General features: G+C 36.5%; 1 protein-coding gene across 2 annotated transcripts in view; it reads right to left on the reverse strand.

Moving 5' to 3' along the window:
- Positions 1–26,317, reverse strand: part of TMEM38B (transmembrane protein 38B) — a 74,563-nt gene that overhangs the window by 32,431 nt on the left and 15,815 nt on the right. The window contains exons 2-4 of one of the 2 annotated variants that reach the window (XM_059072122.2): positions 24,465–24,621; positions 4,249–4,433; positions 3,349–3,436 (exon numbers count right to left, since the gene is read on the reverse strand). In XM_059072122.2, the coding sequence (XP_058928105.1) occupies positions 3,349–3,436; positions 4,249–4,433; positions 24,465–24,621 (430 nt within the window). Of the gene's footprint in view, positions 1–3,348; positions 3,437–4,236; positions 4,434–24,464; positions 24,622–26,317 lie in introns of both variants that reach the window. The other variant, XM_067041029.1, reaches the window with a different exon arrangement.

Below are 26,317 nucleotides of genomic sequence, written 5' to 3' on the forward strand. Positions count from 1 at the left end.
TATCCAAGTTCAATGCTTACAGATTATGCTTTCCATACAACTGCAGCCATATAACTAAATCACCTTTCTTCCAGTTTCCAGTATCATGTTCCTCAATTCCTTTAGGACCTCACCAGCACCTCTTAACATTCATATTTTTACCAATTCTGTTTATTACAATATATGTATTCTCTAAGACCATACAGGCTTTTTCTACTATGCAAAAGTATTTGGTAATAAATATATGAAAACATATATATATATATATGCATACACAAAATATCATAATGGATCCCAATGATCTCACCTGACAAATTGTTAATCATTCATTCATTCACATATTTACTGTCTACTATGTGATAGGTGTTTAGGATATAAGAGCAATCAAAAAAGACAAAATTCCTACACTTTGCCTCTTGTATTCTTTGAAGCATGGAGGAAAGCCAAAGGGAGAGAAAAATAAACATAATGAATAAGTAAATTATAAAATATGATAAATGCTGTGGGAGAAACAGAGGGATGTGTTGCAATTTTAAGCAGGGTAGTCCTCATTGAGAAGGTAAGCTCTGAGAAAACCCTTTGAGCAAAGTAGATAAGGGAGTTGGCTACCTGAGGAAGAAGATTCTAGGCAGAGAGAGACGTTAGTTTTAAACCAGACAACACCTGGCTTGCTCAAGGACAGAGTGCAGTGAGCAAGGGAGAGAACAGTAAGAGCTGAAGTCAGAGCAAATTAGGTGTGGGAGAGACACAGACCTTGGAGGGTCTCACAGGCCATCTGGGGCATCACTGCAAGGTTCTGAACACAGGAGAATCACAATTTGATTTCAGTTTTACAGTCCCAAGAAATGTTTCATGGAAGACGTTTCAAAGCACATACTCAAAATGAGAAAAATTTCCCCTGAATAACACAAATGCCTTATTTATAACCTATTATCAATCAAAGCTCCTTTGTTCTATTTCTAAACTACCTCATTCAAGCTTTAAGGGGTACATTCCAAGGTAAACATCCTGAAATCTACTGGTTCACTCAAACATATACTTCATCATTCATACTGCTTCTCAACCTTCATTTTTAATCCATTCTAATGAGTATATTTTCACATGAAGACTTCCTCACCTTGCTTATTATGGCCTCTAAATCCTAAGGCTTTCCTTATTGAATTGTGGGAACAGTAACTGTATTTCTCTATTCCATTTTCAGGTGCATCAGGGATATATTTGTGACTTATTTTAGATTGGGTCAGTGTCTTTAGAGAACACCTAATGATTAGATTCTCTTAAATGGGTGCAAAAGGTAGTTTGCATCGTACAAGCATAGAATGGGTTATTTCCTCTAATCTTTTTCTTATTTTTATATGTATTGGGTTGGCCAAAAGGTTTGTTCAGTTTCTTCTGCAGATAGCTCTAGTAGTACTTAATTGTCTTTAACTTCATTCAAAACAATTTTGTTAGATTGTACGTGACAGCTGTCACATCAGCGTGCAGTTAAAAAAAGACATCAAAATTAGTGAATTTTTTTTTTTTTTTTTTTTTGGTGGTATGCGGGCCTCTCACCACTGTGGCCTCTCCCGTTGCGGGGCACAGGCTCCGGTTGCGCAGGCCCAGCGGCCATGGCTCACGGGCCCAGCCGCTCCGCGGCATGTGGGATCCCCCCGGACCAGGGCACGAACCCGTGTCCCCTGCATCCGCAGGCAGACTCCCAACCACTGCGCCACCAGGGAAGCCCAAAATTAGTGAATTTTTGTGTAGCCATTTTAACATTGAAGGTGGAAGGAAAAAAAAAAGCAACGTTTTTGGCATATTATGCTTTATTATTTCAAGAAAGATAAAACACAACTGAAACACAAAAAAGATTTGTGCAGTATATGGAGAAGGTGCTGTGACTGACTGAACATGTCAAAATTGGACCGTGAAGTTTCATGCTGGAGATTTCTCGCTGGATGATGCTCCACGGTTGGGCAGACCAGGTGAAGTTGATAGAGACTAAATCGAAATATTAATATTTTGATTTTGAGATATTGAGAACAATCAACATTATACCATGCAGGAGATAGCTGACATACTCAAAATATCCAAATCGAGTGCTGAAAATCATTCGCACCAGCTTGGTTATGTTAATTGCTTTGGTGTTTGGGTTCCACATAAGTTAAGTGAAAAAAACCTTTTTGACCGTATTTCCACATGCAATTCTCTACAAAACATAATGAAAATGTTCCATTTTTAAAACATATTGTGACGGGCGATGAAAAGTGGATACTGTACAATAATGTGGAATGGAAGAGATCGTGGGGCAAGTGAAATAAACCACCACCAACCACACCACAGGCCAGTCTTCATCCAAAGAGGCTGATGTTGTGTATATGGTGGGATTGGAAGGGAGTCCTCTATAATGAGCTCCTTCCGGAAAACCAAAAGATAAAGTCCAATAAGTACTGCTCCCAATTAGACCAAATGAAAGCAGCACTAGATGAAAAGTGTCCAGAATTAATCAACAGAAAATGCATAATCTTCCATCAGGATAATGCAAGACCACATGTTTCTTTGATGACCAGGCAAAAACTGTTACAGCTTGGCTGGGAAGTTCTGATTCATCTGCCGTATTCACCAGACACTGCACCTTCTAATTTCCATTTACTTCAGTCTTTACAAAGTTCTTTTAATGGAAAAAAATTTCAATTCCCTGGAAGACTGTAAAAGGAACCTGGAACAGTTCTTTGCTCAAAAACATAAAAAGTTTTGGGAAGATGGAATTATGAAGTTGCCTGAAAAATGGCAGAAGGTAGTGGAACAAAAGGGTGAATACATTGTTCAATAAAGTTCTTGGTAAAAATGAAAAAAGTGTCTTTTTTTTTTTACTTAAAAACCGAAGGCACTTTTTGGCCAAACCAATAGTTAAATTCAACTCTCACTTTTAAAGCAACTAACAGGGCTTTATGATAACGTATTGACTGTTACCATAAGCTTGACATTTTAATACCAGGAACTATGAATAATTTGAAATCTGGGTGGAAATTAATGAAAATGCCAAGAGCCTGCAACTGATTCCAGAGAATTCTGTTCCTATGTAGTTCTTGCTCCATAAATACACACTCTTCCCACAGTTCTACAATAATCCAAGAGTTTTTGTTTGGCTTTATTTTCTAAGAGGAGGAACCCACAGAAAAAGGAATCAATATTTATTTTAAAAGCTACATTTAAGACAGCAGAATTCTTGAAAAACTTAGGTTTCCTGATTTTCTTCCCATTATCCTTTTATTTATTTGTTTGTTTGTTTTACCCACATTTAGAGATCCCAAAATGTTTTTTAAAATAAATTGGTAAGATCTAAGGATAAAAGGCCAAGTCTCAGTACAGTCTATACCAACTCACTAGGACATCTTCAGCCATTCATCAGCTTCTGGTTTCCAACAGCCTTTTACCAACTGCTCAAAATTTGTGATAATGCTACCACCTGCACCTAAAAAGAACAAGATAAAACAAGAATACTTAACCAAATTTTCTTGAGAAAATATAGGAAATAAAGCCATAATTCTATCTTTTGACTTAAAATTCCAAAATCAACTCCAAAATATGATTCTTGGGAAGGAGAAAAAAGTTGCCTTGTACATTCATGATACAGAGACAATTACAATTCTTTCATGGCAACTGTCTATTGTACTACAATTAAGGTTAAAATTGGGGCCTCGGACAGAGATGTGGCTAGAGGTTTGTTTCTGACCTGAAAAAATAAACTCCTCTGCTTTATCATTTCCTTTTCTGATTTTAGTTTTAGGTGCAGTACACTATAACAATAGATTGAGAAATTTATTCAGTTCCAACATACAGTAAAGGTAGGTAATGCAGAGTGAACATGAACCCATAATCAATCACATTTACTATTTCAGGTTATTCAGGATGAAAAAAGCGAGAAAAAAAACAGAAGTTTTTTTAACTACATGTGCCACATAATTTCCTATGTAAACTTGTTTTATTTATGGTGGTGGCCACACCTTAATTAACTACAAATCCCTCTGGTTATGGCTGCTTATCAAACCAATAATAAATATTCTATTTTTAAGACAGTCAGGCTCAGAAGAATGGCTGATGACTAGTACTAGTGAATAGTGCCAGTTTTGAATTAACTTTACCAGCCAACAGAAACGAGGCTTCCATCTTCCAAAAAAGACTGTTATTAAAGTATGTGGTCCCCATTAATTTAACTAGAGAATTGTTCAGTAGTTGTAGTACACCAATAACAGAATATTTATGAACACATACTGTTAAGATTACCTCGGGCCCATCCAATAGCTATCATGACTATCCAGCCATTTTTGTAATAGCTATTAGCATGGGTGACTCCACCTACTATTTTCCAAGTTCTGGTCACTTCCTTCATTCCCACAGCCAAGAGTTGAACAGGTAGGAATGAATATCCCTGGGAAACAAGGTCACAGGGGCAAAAAAATATAATACACCTGAAATTAAAATTTAAACATTTTAATACATGAGTGGAATCAGAAGAACAAAAATAAAAATCCAGAATATCAGCAATAACAATTTGATAAAACACAACAAATGGAATTATTCATATAAACACGGAATTTGACTACAACAAGACTACAGATTGGGTAAAGTCAATTTTTTTTTTTTTTTTGGCTACTCCGTGCAGCATGTGAGATCTTAGTTCTCTGACCAGGGATCAAAACCGTGCCCCCTGCAGTGGAAGCACAGAAACTTAACCACTAGACCATCAGGGAAGTCCCAAAGTCAATTTTTAAAAATCACATGAAGCACATAAAATAATCTGCCAAAAAGTCATAATCAAAGGGGAATATAAATTTTGTACTTCTTCTGAGTACTCTATAAATGCAAAAAGTATTCACTGAGTACCTAATTTGTGACTACACTAGTCTAGAAGCTAAGTGCTGAATCCACCAACAAAATTAAGCAAGTGTATAATCACTTCTGGTTTGGGGCTTCTCTAGGTAGAGTGCCTTTGTCTTTGGAAAACGAATTAGAAAAGGGACCTTAGTAGCTGAGCAAGGGACACCATTTCAACTCCACTTACATCTTCACCTGTGCCCCTTTGTGCATAAACTGCAACCTATACAGAGAAAGGTCATTGCTCTTAAGGAGACAGATTCACTTGTGTTAAGGAAAAACTTATTTTCATATGGCTAAAAGAATATGAAGCTTGTTCTTCAATTTAGTTAAGTAAGTTTAAGTTTTAACCAATTAACTTGTGACGTTAGTTTAAGAATAATTCACTCCTCCTCAGGTGAATTATTTTTTGAAGCCTCATTTGTTCTAAACACCTGTTCAACAATTTAACAGTAGTGTTGACTGGAAAACACAGCACTTTTCCCCCCCATTCCTAAAATACTCTCTGGCAGACAATTTTGTGCTTAAAGCAGAACATTTATCTTGATACAGAACACTGCAAGAAAGAAGTACTCTATCTCTTCTAAAAGAAGTTGTTAACCTTATTGTAATTCATGGCTCATAAAGTCCGAATTCCTAAAAGTATTCATGGAATATGAAATCCTGTTTGCCAAAACTGCTCCAGAGGCCCAGTATAAGATGAAATGGTTTGTTCAGCCTGAAGCACCCTCTATTCTTCAACTCCACTTACCAATTCCTTCCTATTCTTCAAGATGCCACTTAAATACTACCATATAAATTGACTTTGGGAGTTTTGTTTTATTTAATATTCTCAGTTCAGACGAAATTCTGATGGTTCTGTACAACTAAAACAATTAGCTCCTATACTTCAACATAGCTCTTTAGACATTTTTCTTTATAATATATAAAGGCTATAATACTCATATTATAACAGTCCTTAGATGGCAGGAATCATTCATCTTGTTACCCCCTGAAACTCAGCATAATAAAAAGTAGCCCTGGACTTCCCAGGTGGCACAGTGGTTAAGAATCCGCCTGCCAATGCAGGGGACACGGGTTCGAGCCCTGGTCTGGGAAGATCCCACATGCCACGGAGAAACTAAGCCCATGAACCACAACTACTGAGCCCACATGCCGCAACTACTAAAGCCTGCGGGCCTAGAGCCTGTGCTCTGCAACAAGAGAAGCCACCACAATGAGAAGCCCACGCACCACAACGAAGAGTAGCTACCGCTCGCCACAACTAGAGAAAGCCCGTGCACAGCAATGAAGATCCAATGCAGCCAAAAATAAAATAAATAAATAAATAAATTTATAACAAAAAAACAATAGACCTGAGTTAAATCATTTATTAACAGTTTAAAAATGAGCAGGAGGTAAAACATAAAATATATCAAATCAAAGAATCATTTGATAATTAAAGCGTTTGAGACAAAGGAATAAATTATCTAAAAGTAGTAAAAAGCTTTTCAAAAATAACTGGTATTATATAAAATCTTTAATGTTCATATAACATTTTGAAAGCCTCTATACAAATCTCTCTTTAAATATAGAACAAATTTCCAGGAAGTTGGCTAGGTGCCAGAGGGAAAAAAAAGAGAGTTACACCTAAGCAATTTTTAAATAAAATAAAAATATTTTGGTATCCACTCTAGATTTGATTAAGACAGAGAGATTTGGTTTCACTTTAGCAGTAATGAATGCTCAAAATACTCAAACAAAAAACCAATAAAACAAAAATAATACAAACGACCCCATTTTCATTCTCTACACCAAGACTATCTTCAACATGAGTTAAAAGGCTACACTATTACTAGAGCAATCTTGGACTTCTTTTTTTTTTTTTTTTTTTTTGGCTGTGTCACGGGGCATGCGGGATCTTAGTTCTCCAGCTAGGGTAAAACCCAGGCCCCCTGCAGTGGAAGCACGGAGTCTTAACCACTGGACTGCCAGGGAAGTCCCAATCTTGGACTTTTTATATTCAACTATGTGACATTATGGCATATGGTCTAAAATTTGCAATTATTGCTATTTATAATAAATAAGTCTTTATTGCATCAATCAGATACAGTAAGTCCCCTACATCTGAACCTTCAAGTTGCAAACTTTCAAAGATGTGAACATGCATTCCCATGTCCAATCACGTAAGTTAGTTCATGTGTCTGGCATACACTGTCACACGCATACGTCCTCTACAAGTGGTTGTGTTCTGTGTACTTTACTGCACAGTACTGTATAGAGTACAGTAGTACAGTATCTTTATTTCAAGCCCAGGATATCCTGGAGCAAGCGTTAAAAGCAGTAGTGATGTAGCTGGTACTACTAAGAAGAGCCAAGCGATAAGGATGGAAACAAAAGTAAAATAATTGAGTGGAGTGAGGTGAAAAGATGGTAGATGTCACTTGTTCTTATAACACGAATCGTTCAACCATCGGCATGATTCTAAAAACAAGGACAAGATCATGTAACCTGAAGTCTGCTATGCCGATGATGTCAACAATAATATTGAAGAAGCGTGGAAAAGTGATGAAGGAGATGGAGAAACTTCTCAGTGTATGGAAGCAGGATCAGCATCAGCATCAAGTCCCGCTCAGCTTAATGCTGATTCAAGAGAAAGCTGAAAGCTTTATGAAGACTTGAAGAAACATGGCGAAGAATCAGAGGGCACACCTTTTAATGCCAGCCATAGCTGGTTTCATCAATTTAAGGCAGAGCCAACCTTCACAACATAAAATAAGTGGCAAGGCAGCAAGTGCAGATACAGTAGCTGCCCGAGAATGTCCTGAAACACTTCAAGAAATTATTGATGAAGGTGCATATTTACCCAAGCAGGTTTTTTTTTTTTTTTTTTTTTTTTTTTTTTTTTTTTTTGTGGTACGCGGGCCTCTCACTGTTGTGGCCTCTCCCTTTGTGAAGCACAGGCTCCGGACGCGCAGGCTCAGCGGCTATGGCTCACGGGCCCAGCCACTCCGTGGCATGTGGGATCTTCCCGGACCGGAGCACAAACCCGCGTCCCCTGCATCAGCAGGCAGACTCTCAACCACTGCGCCACCAGGGAAGCCCCCAAGCAGGTTTTTAATGTAGATGAGACAGGACTGTGCTGGAAGAGGATGCCAGACTGAAGTTACATCAGTAAGGAGGAAAAGCTGATGTCAGGCTATAAAGCAGCAAAGTATAGGCTAACTCTGTTGTTTGGTGGCAATGCTTCCGGCGATACGAAGCTGAGGCCTCTCTTAGTTTATCATTCAGAGAACCCAAGAACCCTTAAACACATAGCCAAGGGCTCTCTTCCTGTTGTGTGGAAGAGTAGTAACCCCAAGCCTGAGTTACACAGGCCATTTTCCAGGACTGTTTTTTCTAGCACCTTATCCCAGAGGTAGAGAACTATTGCTTGACAAAGGACATCCCATTCAACATTCTTTTGCTACTCCAGGCCACCCCCCATTCATGGATGACTTTCATCCCAACCTCAAAGTAGTGCATCTGTCACCAAATACTATGTTGCTCATCCAACCTATGGACCAGGGAGTTATACCAACTTTCATGAAATATTATTTACATCACACTTTTCACCAGGCAGTAAAGGCAAGTGACGGATCAGGAATAACCTTGCAACATTTTTGGAAGGACGATAACATCTACAAGGTCATAAAAAATATCAGCTTTGCTTGGCATGAGATTATGGCTGCCATCACCATGACTGGGGTTTGGAAGAACCTTTGCCCTCAGTGTGTTCACGATTTTTGTGGATTTGAGAAGGTGGATGAGGAGTCCAAAGAGGTCTTTAGCAACGTAGTGACCCTCAGCAAGTAGCTGGAGCTAGATCTGCAAGAGGATGACTTCAGTGAACTCCTTGCTATGCAACACAAGGAGCTTACTAATGAAGACCTGATGGAACTGGAGGCCCAGAGAAAGGACGAAGAGACAAGAGGAAGAAGAAGTAACTGAAGAACTGAAGAGATTCATGACACAGGACATGGCAAGGGGATTTTCTTTATTTGAGGAGGCACTGTTAGTTTTTGAGGCATAGGACTCGAATATAGAACAGTACACAAAGGTTGCAGCAGCCATTCAGAATGCAATCCAGGGCTACAGTGTCATCTACGATGAGGAAAAAAAGAGCTACTACCCAGACATCACTGGATTGCTTTTTCAAGAGAGTAGATAGAACTGGATCCAGAAAGGAACCAGGACCTGTGCCATCAATGTCAGGCCTGAGTGAAACTGTGGCTCGCCTTCTGTCTCCTGTTGCTGACGATCCTTCAGCTCTGCCGTCTCCCACCTCCTCTCCCTCCCCCAGTCAGTAACTCTTCTTGCCTGTTCGCTTGATGCCAGCCCCTGGATGCCACCTGTTGTACTACTGTACTTTTCAAGGTACTGTACCATAAGATTTTAAGTGTTTTCTTTATTTTTGTGTTTGTTTTTTATGTATTATTTGTGGAAAAGTATTATACACCTATTACAGTACAGTACTACCTAGCCAATTGTTAGTTAGGTACCTAGGCTAACTTTGTTGGACTTACAAACAAGCTGCACTTAAGAATGAGCTCTCAGAACTGAACTCGTTTGTATGTAGGGGACTTACTGTATTTTGAAAGTATACCTATAATACGCTAATATTTTAACAGAAAACAGTTCTTGTTTCAATTGTTAAATAGCCACAGGGCAAAAGAACAACTGTTTATTGTACTCAGTAGACTTACAAGTAAGCAGATCAGACCAGTGGTATCCTAAATAGCCAACCCTGCTCTATAACACAAGTCACCTTTTAAAAATTCCTTCAATGACTCACTCAACAAACACTCATTAAGAAATCATCATGTCCCTCCTTCTGTAAAGATTATAATTTCACCTTTAACTAAAATTGTAACATCTATGGAACTTCTAATTTGTAAAGTGCTTAAAGAAAACATATCCAAAATGAAGGACTAGAACATATCAGACATGAAATGGAATGAGAAGGCAATTTATTTCTCATACATTTTTAAGTCTAAGTGACTTAATCTAAGTGATTAACACAGAGAAAAAATGACAAAGAAGAGTGCTAAATAACAGAAGTTAGTCTAAAACAGAATACAGGAATTCAGCTTGGTGATTTGACAGAGAATGCACAGTCCCAGCTCTGCCCCTTCCTCCTGCCATTTTTTTGTAAACAAGGTACCCTCGGGAAGCTCTGTGGGAGGCTTGCTTTAGGGTCTTGGTGCTCTGGCCATGTGTCAGGCCTAAGCCTCTTAGGTGGGAGAGCCAAGTTTAGGACACTGGACCACCAGAGACCTCCCAGCCCCACGTAATAACAATCGGCAAAAGCTCTCCAAGAGATCTCCATCTCAACGCAAAGACCAGGCTCCACTCAAAGATCAGCAAGCTCCAGTGCTGGACACCCCATGCCAAACAACTAGCAAGACAGGAAGACAACCTCACCCATTAACACAGAGGCTACCTAAAATCATAACAAGTTCACAGACACCCCAAAACACAACACCGGACGTGGTCTTGCACACAAGAAAGACAAAATCCAGCCTCAACCACCAGAACACAGGCACCAGTCCCCTCCACCAGGAAACCTACACAACCCACTGAACCAACCTTACCCACTGGAGGCAGACACCAAAAAAACCGGCAACTACAAACCCGCAGCCTGCTAAACAGAGACCCCAAACACAGTAAGTTAAGCAAAATGAGAAGACAGAGAAATACTCAGCAGATAAAGAAGCAAAGTAAAAACCCATCAGACCAAACAAATGAAGAGGAAATAGGCAGTCTACCTGAAAAAGAATTCAGAGTAATGATAGTAAAGATGATCCAAAATCTTGGATATGGAAATGGAAATGGAATGGAAAAATACAAGAAATGTTTAACGAGGACCTAGAAGAACTAAAGAGCAAACAAACAATGATGAACAACACAATAAATGAAATTAAAAATTCTCTAGAAAGAATCAATAGCAGAATAACTGAGGCAGAAGAACGGATAAGTGACCTGGAAGATAAAATAGTGGAAATAACTACCACAGAACCGAATAAAGAAAAAAGAATGAAAAGAATTGAGGAGTCTCAGAGACCTCTGGGACAACATTAAATGCACCAACATTTGAATTAAGGGCTCCCAGAAGAAGAAGAGAAAAAGAAAGGGTCTGAGAAAATATTTCAAGAGATAATAGTTGAAAACTTCCTTAATATGGGAAAGGAAATAGTCAATCAAGTCCAGGAAGTGCAGAAAGGATAAATCCACGGAGAAACATGCCAAGACACATATTAATCAAACTATCAAAAATTAAATACAAAGAAAAAATATTAAAAGCAGCAAGGGAAAAGCAACAAATAACATACAAGGGAATCCCCATAAGGTTAACAACTGATCTTTCAGCAGAAACTCTGCAAGTCAGAAGGGAGTGGCAGGATATACTCAAAGTGATGAAAGGGAAAAACCTACAACCAAGATTACTCTACCAGGCAAGGATCTCATTCAGATTCAATGGAGAAATTAAAACCTTTACAGACAAGCAAAAGCTAAGAGAATTAAGTACCACCAAACCAGCTTTACAACAAATGCTAAAGGAACTTCTCTAGGCAGAAAACACAAGAGACAGAAAAGACCTACAATAACAAACCCAAAACAATTAAGACAATGTTAATAGGAACACACATAGATAATTACATTAAATGTAACATGGATTAAATGCTCCAAACAAAAGACACAGACTGGCTGAATGGATACAAAAACAAGACCCATATATATGCTGTCTACAAAAGATGCACTTCAGACCTAGGGACACATACAGACTGAAAGTCAGGGGATGCAAAAAGATATTCCATGCAAATGGAAATCAAAGAAGGCTGGAGTAACGATACTCACATCAGATAAAATAGACTTTAAAATAAAGACTATTAAAACAGACAAAGAAGGACACTACATAACTATCAAGGGATCAATCCAAGAACATATAACAATTGCAAATGCGTATGAACCCAGAATAGGAGCACCTCAATACAGAAGGCAAATGCTAACAGCCACAGAAGGGGAAATCGACAGTAGCACAATAATACTAGGAGACTTTAACACCCCACTTTCACCAATGGACAGATCATCCAAAATGAAAATAAATAAGGAAATGCAAGCTTTAAATGACACATTAAACAAGATGGACTTAATTGATATTTAAAGGACATTCCATCCAAAAACAACAGAATGCGCTTTCTTCTCAAGTGCTCATGGAACATTCTCCAGGATAGATCATATCTTAGGTCACAAATCAAGCCTTGGTAAACTTAAGAAAATTAAAATCGTATCAAGTATCTTTTCTGACCACAACGTTATGAGATTAGATATCAATTACAGGAAAAATCCTGTAAAAAAATACAAACACATGGAGGTTAAACAATACACTACTAAACAACCAAAAGATCACAGAAGAAATCAGAGGAAATCAAAAAACACCTAGAAACAAATGACAATGAAAACATGATGACCCAAAACCTATGGGATGCAGCAAAAGCAGTTCTAAGAGGGAAACTTAAAGCAATACAATCCTACCTCAAGAAGCAAGAAACATTTCAAATAAACAACCTAATGTTACACCTAAAGCAATTAGAGAATGAAGAACAACAACAACAACAACAAGTTGGCAGAAGGAAAGAAATCATAAAAATGAGATCAGAAATAAATGAAAAAGAAATGAAGGAACATAAGAGCAAAGATCAATAAAACTAAAAGCTGGTTCTTTGAGAAGATAAAATTGATAAATCATTAGCCAGACTCTTCAAGAAAAAAGGGAAAAGACTCAAATCAAGACAATTACAAATGGAAAAGGAGAAGTAACAACTGACACTGCAGAAATAGAAAGGACCATCCATGAGAGATTACTACAAGCAACTGTATGCCAATAAAATGGACAACCTGGAAGAAATGGACAAACTCTTGGAAAAGCACAACCTTACAAGTCTGAACCAGGAAGAAATAGAAAATATAAACAGAACAGTCATAAGCACTGAAATTGAAACTGTGATTAAAAAATCTTCCAACAAACAAAAGCTCAGGACCACATGGCTTCACAGGTTAATTCTATCAAACATTTAGAGAAGAGCTAACACCTATCCTTCTCAAACTCTTCCAAAATATAGAAGATGGAGGAACACTCCCAAACATATTTTACAAGGACACAATCACCTGATACCAAAACCAGACAAAGATGTCACAAAAAAAGAAAACTACAGGCCAATATCACTGATGAACACAGATGTAAAAAACCTCAACAAAAAACTAGCAATCAGAATCCAACAGCACATTAAAAGGATCATACACCATGATCAAGTGGGGTTTATCCCAGGAATGCAAGGATTCTTCAATATATGCAAATCAATCAACATGATACACCATATTAACAAACTGAAGGAGGAAAACCATATGATCATCTCAACAGATACAGAAAAAGATTTCAACAAAATTCAACACCCACTTATGATACAAACCCTCCAGAAAGTAGACATAGAGGAAACTTACCTCAACATAATAAAGGCTGTATATGACAAACCTACAGCCAACATCATCTAAATGGTGAAAAACTAAAACCATTTCCACTAAGATCAGGAATAAGACAAGGTTGCCAACTCTCACCAATATTATTCAACATAGTTTTGGAAGTTTTAGCCACAGCAATCAGAGAAGAAAAAGAAATAAAAGGAATCCGAATTGGAAAAGAAGTAAAACTGTCACTGTTTGCAGATGACATGATACTATACATACAGAATCATAATGATGCCACCAGAAAACTACTAGAGCTAATCAATAAAGTTCGTAAAGTAGCAGGATACAAAATTAATGCACAGAAATCTCTTGCATTCCTATACACTAATGACAAAAAATCTGAAAGAGAAATCAAGGGAACACTCCCATTTACTGCTGCAATAAAAAGAATAAAATACCTAGGAATAAACCTACCTAAGGAGACAAAATACCTGTATGCAGAAAACTATAAGACATTGATGAAAGAAACAGATGGAGAGACATACCATGTTCTTGGAATGGAAGAATCAACATTGTGAAAATGACTATACTACCCAAAGCAATCTACAGATTCAATGCAATCAAACTACCAATGGTATTTTTTACAGAACTAGAACAAAAAACTTCACAATTTGTATGGAAACACAAAAGACTCTGAATAGCCAAAGGAATGTTGAGAAAGAAAAACGGAGCTGGAGGAATCAGGCTCCCTGACTTCAGACTATACTACAAACCTACAGTACCTTCAGTAATGGTACTGGCAGAAAAACAAAAATATAGATCAATGGAACAGGATAGAAAGCCCAGAGATAAACCCATGCACATTATGGTCACCTTACCTTTGATAAAGGAGGCAAGAATATACAATGGAAAAAAGACAGCCTCTTCAATAAGTGGTGCTGGGAAAACTGGACAGCTACATGGAGAAGAATGAAATTAGAACACTCCCTAACACCAAACACAAAAATAAACTCAAAATTGATTCAAGACCTAAATGTAAGGCTAGACACTACAAAACTCTTAGAGGAAAATATAGGCAGAACATTCTATGACATAAATCACAGCAAGATCCTTTTATGCCCACCTCCTAGAGAAATGGAAATAAAAACAAAAACAAACAAATGGGACCTAATGAAACTTAATGCTTTTGCACAGCAAAGGAAAACATAAACAAGATGAAAAGGCAACCCTCAGAATGGGAAAAAAATATTTGCAAATGAAGCAATGGCAAAGGATTAATCTCCAAAACATACAAGCAGCTCATGCAGCTCAGTATCAGAAAAACAAGCAACCCAACCCCAAAATGGGCAGAAGACCTAAATAGACATTTCTCCAAAGAAGACATACAGATTGCCAACAAACACATGAAAGGATGCTCAACATCACTAATCATTAGAGAAATGCAAATCAAAACTACAATGAGGTATCACCTCACACCTGTCAGAATGGCCATCATCAAAAAATCTACAAACAGTAAATGCTGAAGGGGGTGTGGAGAAAAGGGAACCCTCTTGCACTGTTGGTGGGAATGTCAACTGATAGAGCCACTGTGAAGAACAGTATACAGGTTCCTTAAGAAACTAAAAATAGAACTACCATACAACCCAGCAATTCTACTACTGGGCATATACCTTGAGAAAACCATAATTCAAAAAGAGACATGTACCACAATGTACACTGCAGCACTTTTTACAACAGCCAGGACATGGAAGCAATCTAAGTGTCCATCAACAGATAAATGGATAAAGAAGATGTGGCATTATATAAATGGAATATTACTCAGCCATAAAAAGAAATGAAATTGAGATATTTGTAGTGAGGTGGATGGACCTAGAGTCTGTCTTACAGAGTGAGGTAAGTCAGAAAGAGAAAAACAAATACCGTATGCTAACACATATATATGGAATGTAAAAAAAAAATGGTTCTGAAGAACCTGGGGGCAGGACAGGAATAAAGACGCAAACATAGAGAATGGACTTGAGGGCATGGTGGAGTGGTAAGCGTAAGCTGGAACGAAGTGAGAGAGTAGCACTGACATATATACACTACCAAATGTAAAACAGATAGCTAGTGGGAAGCAGCCGTATAGCACAGTGAGATCAGCTTGGTGCTTTGTGACCACCTAGGGGGGTGAGATAGAGAGGGTGGGAGGCAGACGCAAGAGTGAGGAGATGTGGGGATATATGTATATGTACAGCTGGTTCACTTTTTTATACAGCAGCAACTAACACAACATTGTAAATCAATTATACTCCAATAAAGATGTTAAAAATAAAATGAAATAAAACAGGATACAAGCAGGATGCGAGTTCACTGTCAAATGAAAGCTAACCCAGTTTAAGTAGGAAAGACAAAATTAGAATTTAGGTTAATACCCAGAGTTGAGCTTCCCACGGTTAGTCTCTGAGAACTGTTTTCACCCCCCCTTAATTTCCCTCCTCTGACTACCAAAACAGTATGAGTTAACTAGGCCAAAACAGAACAGTAAGCTAAATACAGTTCATATTAGTCCAATATGAGAGCTTTGCTCTTGCTCTTACTACTCCAACAAATTAATAATTTTATGTATATGCTTTGAAAAAGACTATTATAGAATGACAGACCTATAAAACTATACCTTTTGTTGTACTCTTCCTCATAAAAATGCAGTCTCAGTTATGCAAATGTGCAATATATAACTGATACTTGGAAGTTAAAGGAAAACAAAATGGGGCATAAAAATCAATACACAGAGAAATTACAAAATGTTTATTTCCCCCCAGAAAGAGTTTTCAAAAAGAAAAATCCTATGAAAGGGTACACTGTCTTCCAAACAATATTAAACATACTATGACATACCGAGTTATTGTTTCCCTTTGCCAGTAGATGGTGCTAATCTCCAAATGTCAGCACTATGAGCTACTGTACTAAAGATGACCTTGCCAATAAGTACATTCACATATTCCCTTAGTTTAGCTTGCTAGAGTTTAAAGTACATTACAAACATCATTTTAATTTCCCAAATTAAAATCAAATGAAGCAAAGATTACACAATTGTTCTCAACATTAAAACCTTAAAAAAGGAAACAGTAAAATATACTATGTCTTATGCAAGCATCATTTTTTATATTTAAGGGTCCACAAAGACAATGTCAGTATTTCCCAAATCCAAAACAATACACTATAAGTGCAGACAAAAGGACTAGGTAGCCTAGGTTTGAATGCTGGCTCCAGCTACTAGATATCTGTGATTCCTTGGGCAAGTTATTTAACCCTTCTTGCCTCAGATTCTTCATTTATTATATGAAAATAATAGAGAGGCTGCCTCACCAGTTTCTTGTGAGGTTAAATGAGATAATAAATGTAAAGCACTTAGAAAAGTGTCTGTACTACATCAGTTGCTGCTCTTGTTGTTTTGTAATCCCCAACAACTAGAATCAGTAAAAATTCTCATCAGAAGAATAAATAAAATACAGTTATTAATATAATAGATTATACAACAGTGAGAAGGAATGTACTATAGCTACTAGGAAAACACAGATGAATCTAGAAACAATAAATGCTGGAGAGGGTGTGGAGAAAAGGGAACCCTCTTGCACTGCTGGTGGGAATGTAAATTGATACAGCCACTATGGAGAACAGTATGGAGGTTCCTTAAAAAAATAAAAATAGAACTACCATATGACCCAGCAATCCCACTACTGGGCATATACCCTGAGAAAACCATAATTCAAAAAGAGTCATGTACCACAATGTTCATTGCAGCTCTATTTACAATAGTCAGGACACAGAAGCAACCTAAGTGTCCATCAACAGATGAATGGATAAAGAAGATGTGGCACATATATACAATGGAATATTACTCAGACATAAAAAGGAACGAAACTGAATTATTTGTAGTGAGGTGGATGGACCTGGAGTCTGTCATACAGAGTGAAGTAAGTCAGAAGGAGAAAAACAAATACCGTATGCTAACACATATATATGCAATCTAAGAAAAAAAAATGTCATGAAGAGCCTAGGGGTAGGATGGGAATAAAACACAGACCTACTAGAGCATGGACTTGAGGATATGGGGAGGGGGAAGGGTAAGCTGTGATGAAGTGAGAGAGTGGCATGGACATGTATACACTACCAAACGTAGGGTGGATAGCTAGTGGGAAGCAGCCGCATGGCACAGGGAGATCAGCTAGGTGCTTTGTGACCACCTAGAGGGGTGGGATAGGGAGGGTGGCAGGGAGGGAGATGCAAGAAGGAAGAGATTTGGGAACATATGTATATGTATAACTGATTCACTGTGTTGTAAAGCAGAAACTAACACACCATTGTAAAGCAATTATACTCCAATAAAGATGTTAAAAAAAAGAAACCCACAGATGAATCTTAGTAACATAATGTTGAATGAAAAAAAGTCCTAGAGAACTATACAGAGTATAATACCCCATTTTAAAATAGGGCCCAAAACAAATAAAACTAAAAAAATCTATTGTTTAGATATTCATATATAAAATATACACCTTTTTAAAAAATACAAACACAAAGATAAACACAGGGTAGAGGTTAACTGTGGAAAAAGTGCAGAGAGATGGGATTGGGGAGAGAAATATAAGTATATAAGTTATTGGTAAAGTCCAGTTCTTAGATTAAGTTGCAATACAGTGGAGATGTAAATTATTATAACCATTTTGGGAAATGATTTCTCATTATCTAATAGAGCTTAAAAATCACTTTCCCTATAACTCAGTAAATCTACTGTTAAGCTATATCAAGAGAAAAATCTTACCCATGTACATCATGCTCTTAGCAATAGAAAAAAATAGAAAATAGAAAAAAATACTAGAAACAACTCTTTGTCAACAGAGAAATGGATGAATATACGATGACAATTCATTCTGATAAGCCATACAGAAGTGAAAAGTAATAAATTACAAGCATACACAATAAGACTGAATCTCAGGAACAGAGGCTGAAGAAAAAAAGCAAGTCACTGAAAAATACATACATATGATTTCATTTATAAAATTTTCAAAAACTATATTATTTAGAAAAATATATGTCAGAACTGCATAGAAAAGTAAAGGAATGAAAGGTACAAGATTAAGGGTAATTGTTACCGATGAGTAAGGAAGAGAGAAGATGGGATTGGGCTGAGGGTGGAGGGTCATAAGGGGAAATCAAAACTAATGGCAACTGTTCTGGGAAGACGGTGGCAGCAGTAGTTGCCTAGATTTTTATCTCTTCAAATCCCCTCATAAAAACGGGGCAACTAGATAGCAAAGCCAAAATCCCATCCATAGCACTTACAACAAAACGATGTGAGAAGGTATCCCTTTAAATCCCAAAATGCAAATGGGTAAAGGCAAATCACCAGCATCCATAGAACTAAACTGCTTGGCAGGAAGAAGAAAGCAGCAAGGTGGCAACTAATGGACCTACGAACAAAACAGCTTCAAAACAGCTAATGGGAATTAACTAGAAAGCATAGCAGGCCAATCTGGAAAACAACAACTGCTGAAACTGGAAGGATTCTGACATTTCCAATACCAGGTGAGACAAAGGGTCCATGATAACGTCTGAAGGGGTTGGACCAATGCAGTCCCTGTGAACTTTGAAAACTGATCCACCCAGGCTCCCTTCTAGAAGTTAAGTCCAATAATAAGAAGAAACTGCTGATGTAGAATCAAAACTGAGCAGGATAGAACAACAAAAGAGGGGGAAGGTCCAGACCAAACTGGGGAAGGGTTGAAAAGACCCAGGAAATCTCAGAAAGCAGGTCATCATCTTTTTTTTTTTTTTTTTTTTTTTTTTGGCGGTACGCGGGCCTCTCACCGTTGTGGCCTCTCCCATTGCGGAGCACAGGCTCCGGACGTGGTGCAGGCTCAGTGGCCATGGCTCACGGGCCTAGCCACTCCGCGGCATGTGGGATCTTCCCGCACCGGGGCACGAACCCGTGTCACCTGCATCGACAGGCGGACTCTCAACCACTGCGCCACCAGGGAAGCCCAGGTCATCATCTTTTGAACACTACATAAAAACAACAGACACAGGACAGGAGCTCTATGAAGTCAGAAAATCTTTCCTGAATTCCACTTTATCTTGAAGGTTCAAGAAACCTGATTCCACATAAAAATTACCAACAGAAAAGTATCAAGGTCAAACCCCATACACATTTATCATAAGAGAAAAAAAATCCCTACAGTGAAAGTACTCGGGAAAATGGGTCCATAAAACAGGTCAAAACTGCAACCTCCAATTTCAAAACGAGGTAAAGTCATTAAGAAAAGCGATACAACACATAAAATAACAATGTACATCAGAATTAGAAAAACTGAGAACTGGAGATACAACACTCAGGAAGAATAAAAAGATAAAGAAAAAATGTTATTTTAGTAATGAAGACCAAACTAGAAGGAAAACAAAGAGAAATAAAATAACACTGCCTTCAAAGAAACAGAAGGTAAAAAAGAAAATATTTTTTAAAAAACTTAAAAGATATAAAAAGGTTCATTGAAGAAGGGCAAAAAAACAGCCAATAGGAGTTCCTGGAGAAAACCAACGCAGAAGAGTACAAATACTAAAATAACTTTCTCAGTTTTAAAAAACACATGTAGCTACTAAAAAGAACAGACCATGTACCTAAGAAGACTGACCCCAAATGAATGAAAAGAAACTTTTGGGCATCTAGAAAAGCATGTGACTTATAAGGGAAAGAAAATTAAATGATCATCAGAGTTTTTCACAGCAATGCTTTATAACACAAGAAAACTGAGTAACATTTAAAATACTCAAAGACAGAAAGTATGATCTTATGATTTTATATCCAATAAAACTGACTTTCAAGTAGAAAGACACAAACAAATTTATCAACACATGAGAATTCAGGGACTACTATTCCAAATGAACCTACTAGAGAAAAACCTTCAGAAAACCAAAATTACTAGAGACACAGACATAAGGACTGGTGATAAACATTAAATATACAGTTAGCTATAAAACTAAGGCTGAATGGGAATAAAATGGTAAGAGTATAGTACATAATAGCTATTACTGTAACAGTGTAGAATAGTACATCTATTTAAAAAACAGGAAGAGAACAAGTGTATACACAAAAAAATTAATATTTTCAGTAATCATATCAGTGGTGGTATTCATACTATTACTTCAAAACTATTGTGTATTGCACGAACAATACAGAATAAATGAGCAGTGTTGGAATATCCTAATTCTATCATGTCTTGTGTCTTCAAGAATCAAAATTCTTAGTGTTGGAGAAAGAAGATACATATGTAACGGAAAAAAGTTAAATAAAAGTTCTATGATCTTGAATTTGAATTAGAAATATCAAATGAACTCATGAGTTATTTTATCCTTATTTTTCCTAGCTCTGTCCACTGAAAAGACCTAAAAACAACCAATTCAGGAATAATGAACATGTCTAGTGCTCAGACTGTGGTATCAAAATACCATTTCTCACTAAAAGGAACCAGAGCTTCTTAGAGAAATGAGTAATTCCAGAAGAAAGTACAAGATGAATCCTATATTAAGTAGCAAGGATGCTAATCAAAGTCTCAAGAGTCAATCTGAAGAAATTCCCAATGGCCAACAAAGGAACAATTTGAGCTTCAATAATGAGAAAATTCCAATTTATTGAAATCCATAAAATATGCTTAAATTCATGAGTTCATATTTACTGAAAAAAAAATTTAAACAAGCAAACAAACAAAACTGGTCACCTTTGGAGAACAGCAGGGGACCAAATCATAATCTTGAAAACTGGTAAATAAAGAGAAAGAATCAAGTATTTATCCTGCCTTTCCTATATGAACTATACAACTGGGTAAACAAATAATAGATGATTAGTAGTAAGTATTTATTTATAATACTATTCCAACTAATACACAGGAAGAAAAGACAGAATTCGACTATTGCCATTTTGTAATTCTCAGTTAACAGACGATAGTCATTAAGCATAAAAGAGTGCTAATGTCAACAAAAAGAAAGCTAATCAGACATTTTGGGCCTCTTATGGTCTTGCTAAATAAAGGAATCTAACCTGAATCTGATCTGGATTCTGGATCAATCTGTCAATTGTCAGGAAACACAGAGAACAGAGGAATATAATGATCTGCACCATGAGAATGCAATCAACAAACTCATGACTACAGAAAAGTCTACATGTCAAATGAGTCTGGTTCTTCAAGAGATAAACTGTTAAGGGAGAAAAGGAATGGAAGGGGAACCTATAAAATAAGAGAGACATTAGATTTTTTAATGGGCATAATGAAATTATAGTGTCTTGGGATGAACATCTGGATGATAAAATTATAAAAATCTCCAAAGAAGTGATTACCATAAAAGTCAGGATAATAGTGTGTTACGGTACTGATTAAGGTGGGAAGGGTGTTGTGATTGGAATATGACACCCAGAAGGAACTTCAGGGGTAGATGGCAAAGCTTTATTTCTTGACTTGGGTCATGGTTTCAAGGATGGATATACCTAACAATAATTCACTAGGCTATATATTTGGTTTTTGTGGTTTTCTGAATTCTCACTTTATAATAAAATATTTTTGTAAGTGGCAATTTTTTTCTTAATCTAAATGATGGATATACAAGTTTTATTATATCATAATTCTTTATACTCTGCATATTTTTATAAATGTTCCTTTGTATCTACCCAATATTAATTAAAACTTTTAAATTAAAAAGCACATATTGTTCATAATGAAAATTCTTCTTGGTTCAGATCATGCTCAGTTGAAATGCAGACCCTGTCATTTACCAACTCTTCAAGCCTCAATTTCCTCTTATGTAAAATGGGCATAATAAAAGATATCAAGTTAACAAATAATTTAATACTAACTATACTATTAATTCACTACATAAAAATGCATTTCTTATTTTCCATTTCTAACATATCTTTTTGTTTCAGCCAAGGAAATATATATTTACAGACAAGCACTTTTATTTCATTTAGTGTATCACTAACCAAGATCTGTAATTTCTTGCTACTAATTATAGAACTCTCATATAACAGAAGCAAGCTGTCCGTTCCTTTAGCAATGTACTTAACTGAACTTAGAACAATCCTTGGCACACAGTTAACAAAACAAAGTCCCTTCTCTGATAGGTTGTTATTCTAGTGGAGTGAGACAAACCAACATGAGAAGAAATAAACAGACAACACATCACACAGTAATAAATCTAGGGAAAAAAAAAAAAGAAGTATGATGTGATAGTCATGGGAGAGGAGGTGTTTGTTTCAGAGAAGATCTCTCCAAGAAAAGAAAATATGAGCCTTCTGGGAAAAGAACATCACAGAGAAAAGAGAACAAGCACAAAGGCGCTGAGGCAGAAGAACATCTTTGTGTTCAAGAAATGGCAAAGCCAACGTGACTAGCCCAGACTGAGCAGGCGTACAGTAGAAAGACATTACAACAAAGAGTGGAAGGGAAGATGTTATAGGGTCTTATAGGTTACGTTAAGAGTTTTGAATTTTCCTCTTAGTAAGATAAGAAACTATTGAGCATAGAAGTAATATGTTCTAACATTTTTAAATAATCACTTTATCTACTATATGAAGAAAAGACTCAGGGGGATAATGAAAGAAGCAGCTAGAACACTTAGGAAGCTACTGCAACTGTCCAAGCAATAGTGGTAGTTAGTATACAGGAGCAGAAGTGGAAGTGATGAAAAGTGTCAGATTCTGGATATCCTACTTTTCATATAGTTTAAGCATCTACACACATTAAAAAATTCTCCAAAATGTTAATATCCTTTTAAAATATTGCTATAGAAATAAAAGTCTTTGAGCAAGTGTTTTGAAACACATAGCAACTGGAAGAATATACTTTAAGAGATAGTTAAACAAATCATTGAGAGACAGTGGCTGTTAAATGGCAAGGCTCTAAAGTCAAACTTCCTGGTTTTGGATCCTAGCTCAATCACCTACTCAATATGAAAATTTCAGCAAAGTTCCTCCATGCCTCAGTTTTCTCATTTTTCAAATGGAAATAATAATAGCTATTTCATTGGACTCTGGTGATTAAACATGACAGTGAATATAAAGAATTTAGCTGACATATGGTAATAACTCAATAAATATTAGCAGCTATCAAATTTATTGTTCTATTCTTCATTAGTTTCTACTGCCACTAGTTCCCACTATTTGTCTCATTGCTACTACTATTTATAATATTCCCTTTTATGACTGGTTACATATTCATTTAAAATTATCACAATAAAAATTAACTTCAACTGCTCCTAATGTTACTATTTCATTGCTATGGTTTACGGTTTTTGCTTTAGGTATATAACGAAGCTCTCTGATTTGTATTACACTTTTTTTTTAACTTGATGTATCATTCCTCTTAAAGATAACTGAAGCTGAATTTGCAAGAATCCAAAGCAATTCCTACTAACATTTTTTTCTTCACTTCAAAACTAAATTCAAAATAAAATTAATGTTAAATTTCATAAGGCTCTGAAAAATTGAACGAAGAGTATGACAATTACCAAAAACAATTACCATAAATATCATAATCACCTGAACATTTTGTGTAGTTGGTCACATTCTTGATTATCATGTTGTATAACTGTGTGTATAGGTTAGGTTACAAGATCAACTGTTGGGGGTCAAATATTTGATGCCCTTTCATATTTGAAACGCTTCCACTAAAGATACATAAGACAACAATACCTACCTCTCGGAGAGGATAAGGGAGAAGGGTGAGAAAGAGACATACTCTGCACTTAAAACCTTTGGCATTATTTGGGTTCCTTCCTTTGCACATGCATTAACTTTTAAGAACATAAAATATATATATATATATTTTTTTAATGGTACGCGGGCCTCTCACTGTTGTGGCCTCTCCCGTTGTGGAGTACAGGCTCCGGACGTGCAGGCTCAGCGGCCATGGATCACGGACCCAGCCGCTCTGCGGCATGTGGGATCTTCCCAGACCAGGGCACGAACCCGTGTCCCCTGCATTGGCAGGCGGACTCTCAACCACTGCGCCACCAGGGAAGCCCCATAAAATATTTTTTAAAGAAAAAAAATTCCATTTACTAACAATTTACAGATTTTTAAAAATGTCTCATAGTTCACCACAATGGCAGCTTACCAGATTGAAGATGCCAGTAATATATTAGTGTTGTTTGCAAGAAACCTCAATGGAGGCTCTGCAAGCAGTACACAAGATAAAATTCCTCCACCAAAGCAGTGGAGCATAGCAGTAAACCAGCTTGACAGAGGATTCTTCCATGCCATCGCCGCTGCTCCTGAAATGATAAAGTAAATATGTCATCTGAGATACTGTATATTAAACAAGTCCTGAGGTACCAGTGGCACTAAAGAAACACACTTCTTAATTTCATAATTTTCTAGAACATACTCATAAGTGTGACAATCATGATCATCATAAAACATATCTTTTGTTCTTTAAATCAACACTGGAAATATTTTAAGACATGGGTGGCTTGGGCAACTTTAAAATACTCTGTTCAGGATCTTATTGCCAGTTTCCTAGTAGTACATTAGTATAAACAATCTCCCCAACTACTGTCTTCTTTCATTCCCAACCCTACTATAAGTATGCCAGTTAATATGTCAAAGTGATACATTAAGAAAAATGTATAATCTTAAGTACGTAAGAAAATAAAGCCTGAAATAAATAAACTAAAATTTCAATATGACAGCCTTGAAACAGAATAACAAAATAAACCCAGAGGTGAAAGGCTGATGAGGAACAGGTATTTACATCATCTCAAATGTCTTCTAACAAATTATTTATTAATTACAGAGGGAAGTAATAACTTTACAGTGGACAAACCTTGCAGACATCACTGTAAACAAACAATATCTGGTGATTCCTGATATTATGCACTAAGACCATATCATCACTTCTGTAGTATTTCTACCAAAAATGTATAAACTGAGCTAATTTAATTATACACACTCAAATTGAGGGTTATTCTGAAAAAACAACGAATAATTATAATTATAATAAATTATAATATAATATATATTATAATATAATTATAATTTAATTATATCTGAATTCTTTAAAATAAAGTGTTAATTGTATAATTAAATTAAAATTTAGCAAATTATGTCATAACCAATCTGAGGAATACAATGGATCGATTCAAAACAACATAGCAGCTTTACATGCACTGACGTGACAAAAAGAAAAACATATTTATATGAATATGTACAGTAAGAAATCATTTACAGGAGGAAAATAGAAAACTATGTATTTCTATAGGTACGTACACATGCAGCTAATGCATAAAAGAAGGTCTGCAAGAATACCCAACCAAACTGTTAACTGTTATTACCTCTTAGGGAGAGGCCCTTTTATGCAAAAACAAGCAACAAAACAAACTATACAAATGTATGTGTGAATTCAGTAGGGTAATACGTCATACTTGTACTAACATGGGAATTCATCTCTATGTGCTCATGGGAAAAAAAAAAGAGGGAGATAAAATTTTAAATACTGCAACCCACCATTCCACACAATAAAATGTACCCAGGAGTGAACATGAGTTGGAAGACATAAATTTTCGATGGTGTGTATATATCGTCAAAAGAAGTGATGCCAAGGTTTAATGATATACATCTGGTGATAACTCAAGAAATGGTGACCTGTATCAATATGGAAGAAAAACTAGTTTTGAAAAACTTACTAAAAAACAGGATGTCTATCTCCAGTGCAGCAATTTCCCCTAAACTTAAGAATTATTCAGGTTATTTTGATGATACATGGCCATGCTGTCTTTAGAGCCAAACCCCTATGTAAGATGTGACACCACTATGTCTCTCTCTACACATATATATTGCTATCCATCAAAATATGTATACTGGCACTGTTCAATATTGCCCTGTATGATGATGACTGTTTAGAACATTGGCTAGTCAGCATAATATATGAATATGATATTTTCTTTTAGTCAGTGGACACTAGCTGCCTTA

Source organism: Kogia breviceps, chromosome 8 (assembly GCF_026419965.1).
Source record: "Kogia breviceps isolate mKogBre1 chromosome 8, mKogBre1 haplotype 1, whole genome shotgun sequence".
Taxonomy (NCBI): Eukaryota; Metazoa; Chordata; class Mammalia; order Artiodactyla; family Physeteridae; genus Kogia; species Kogia breviceps.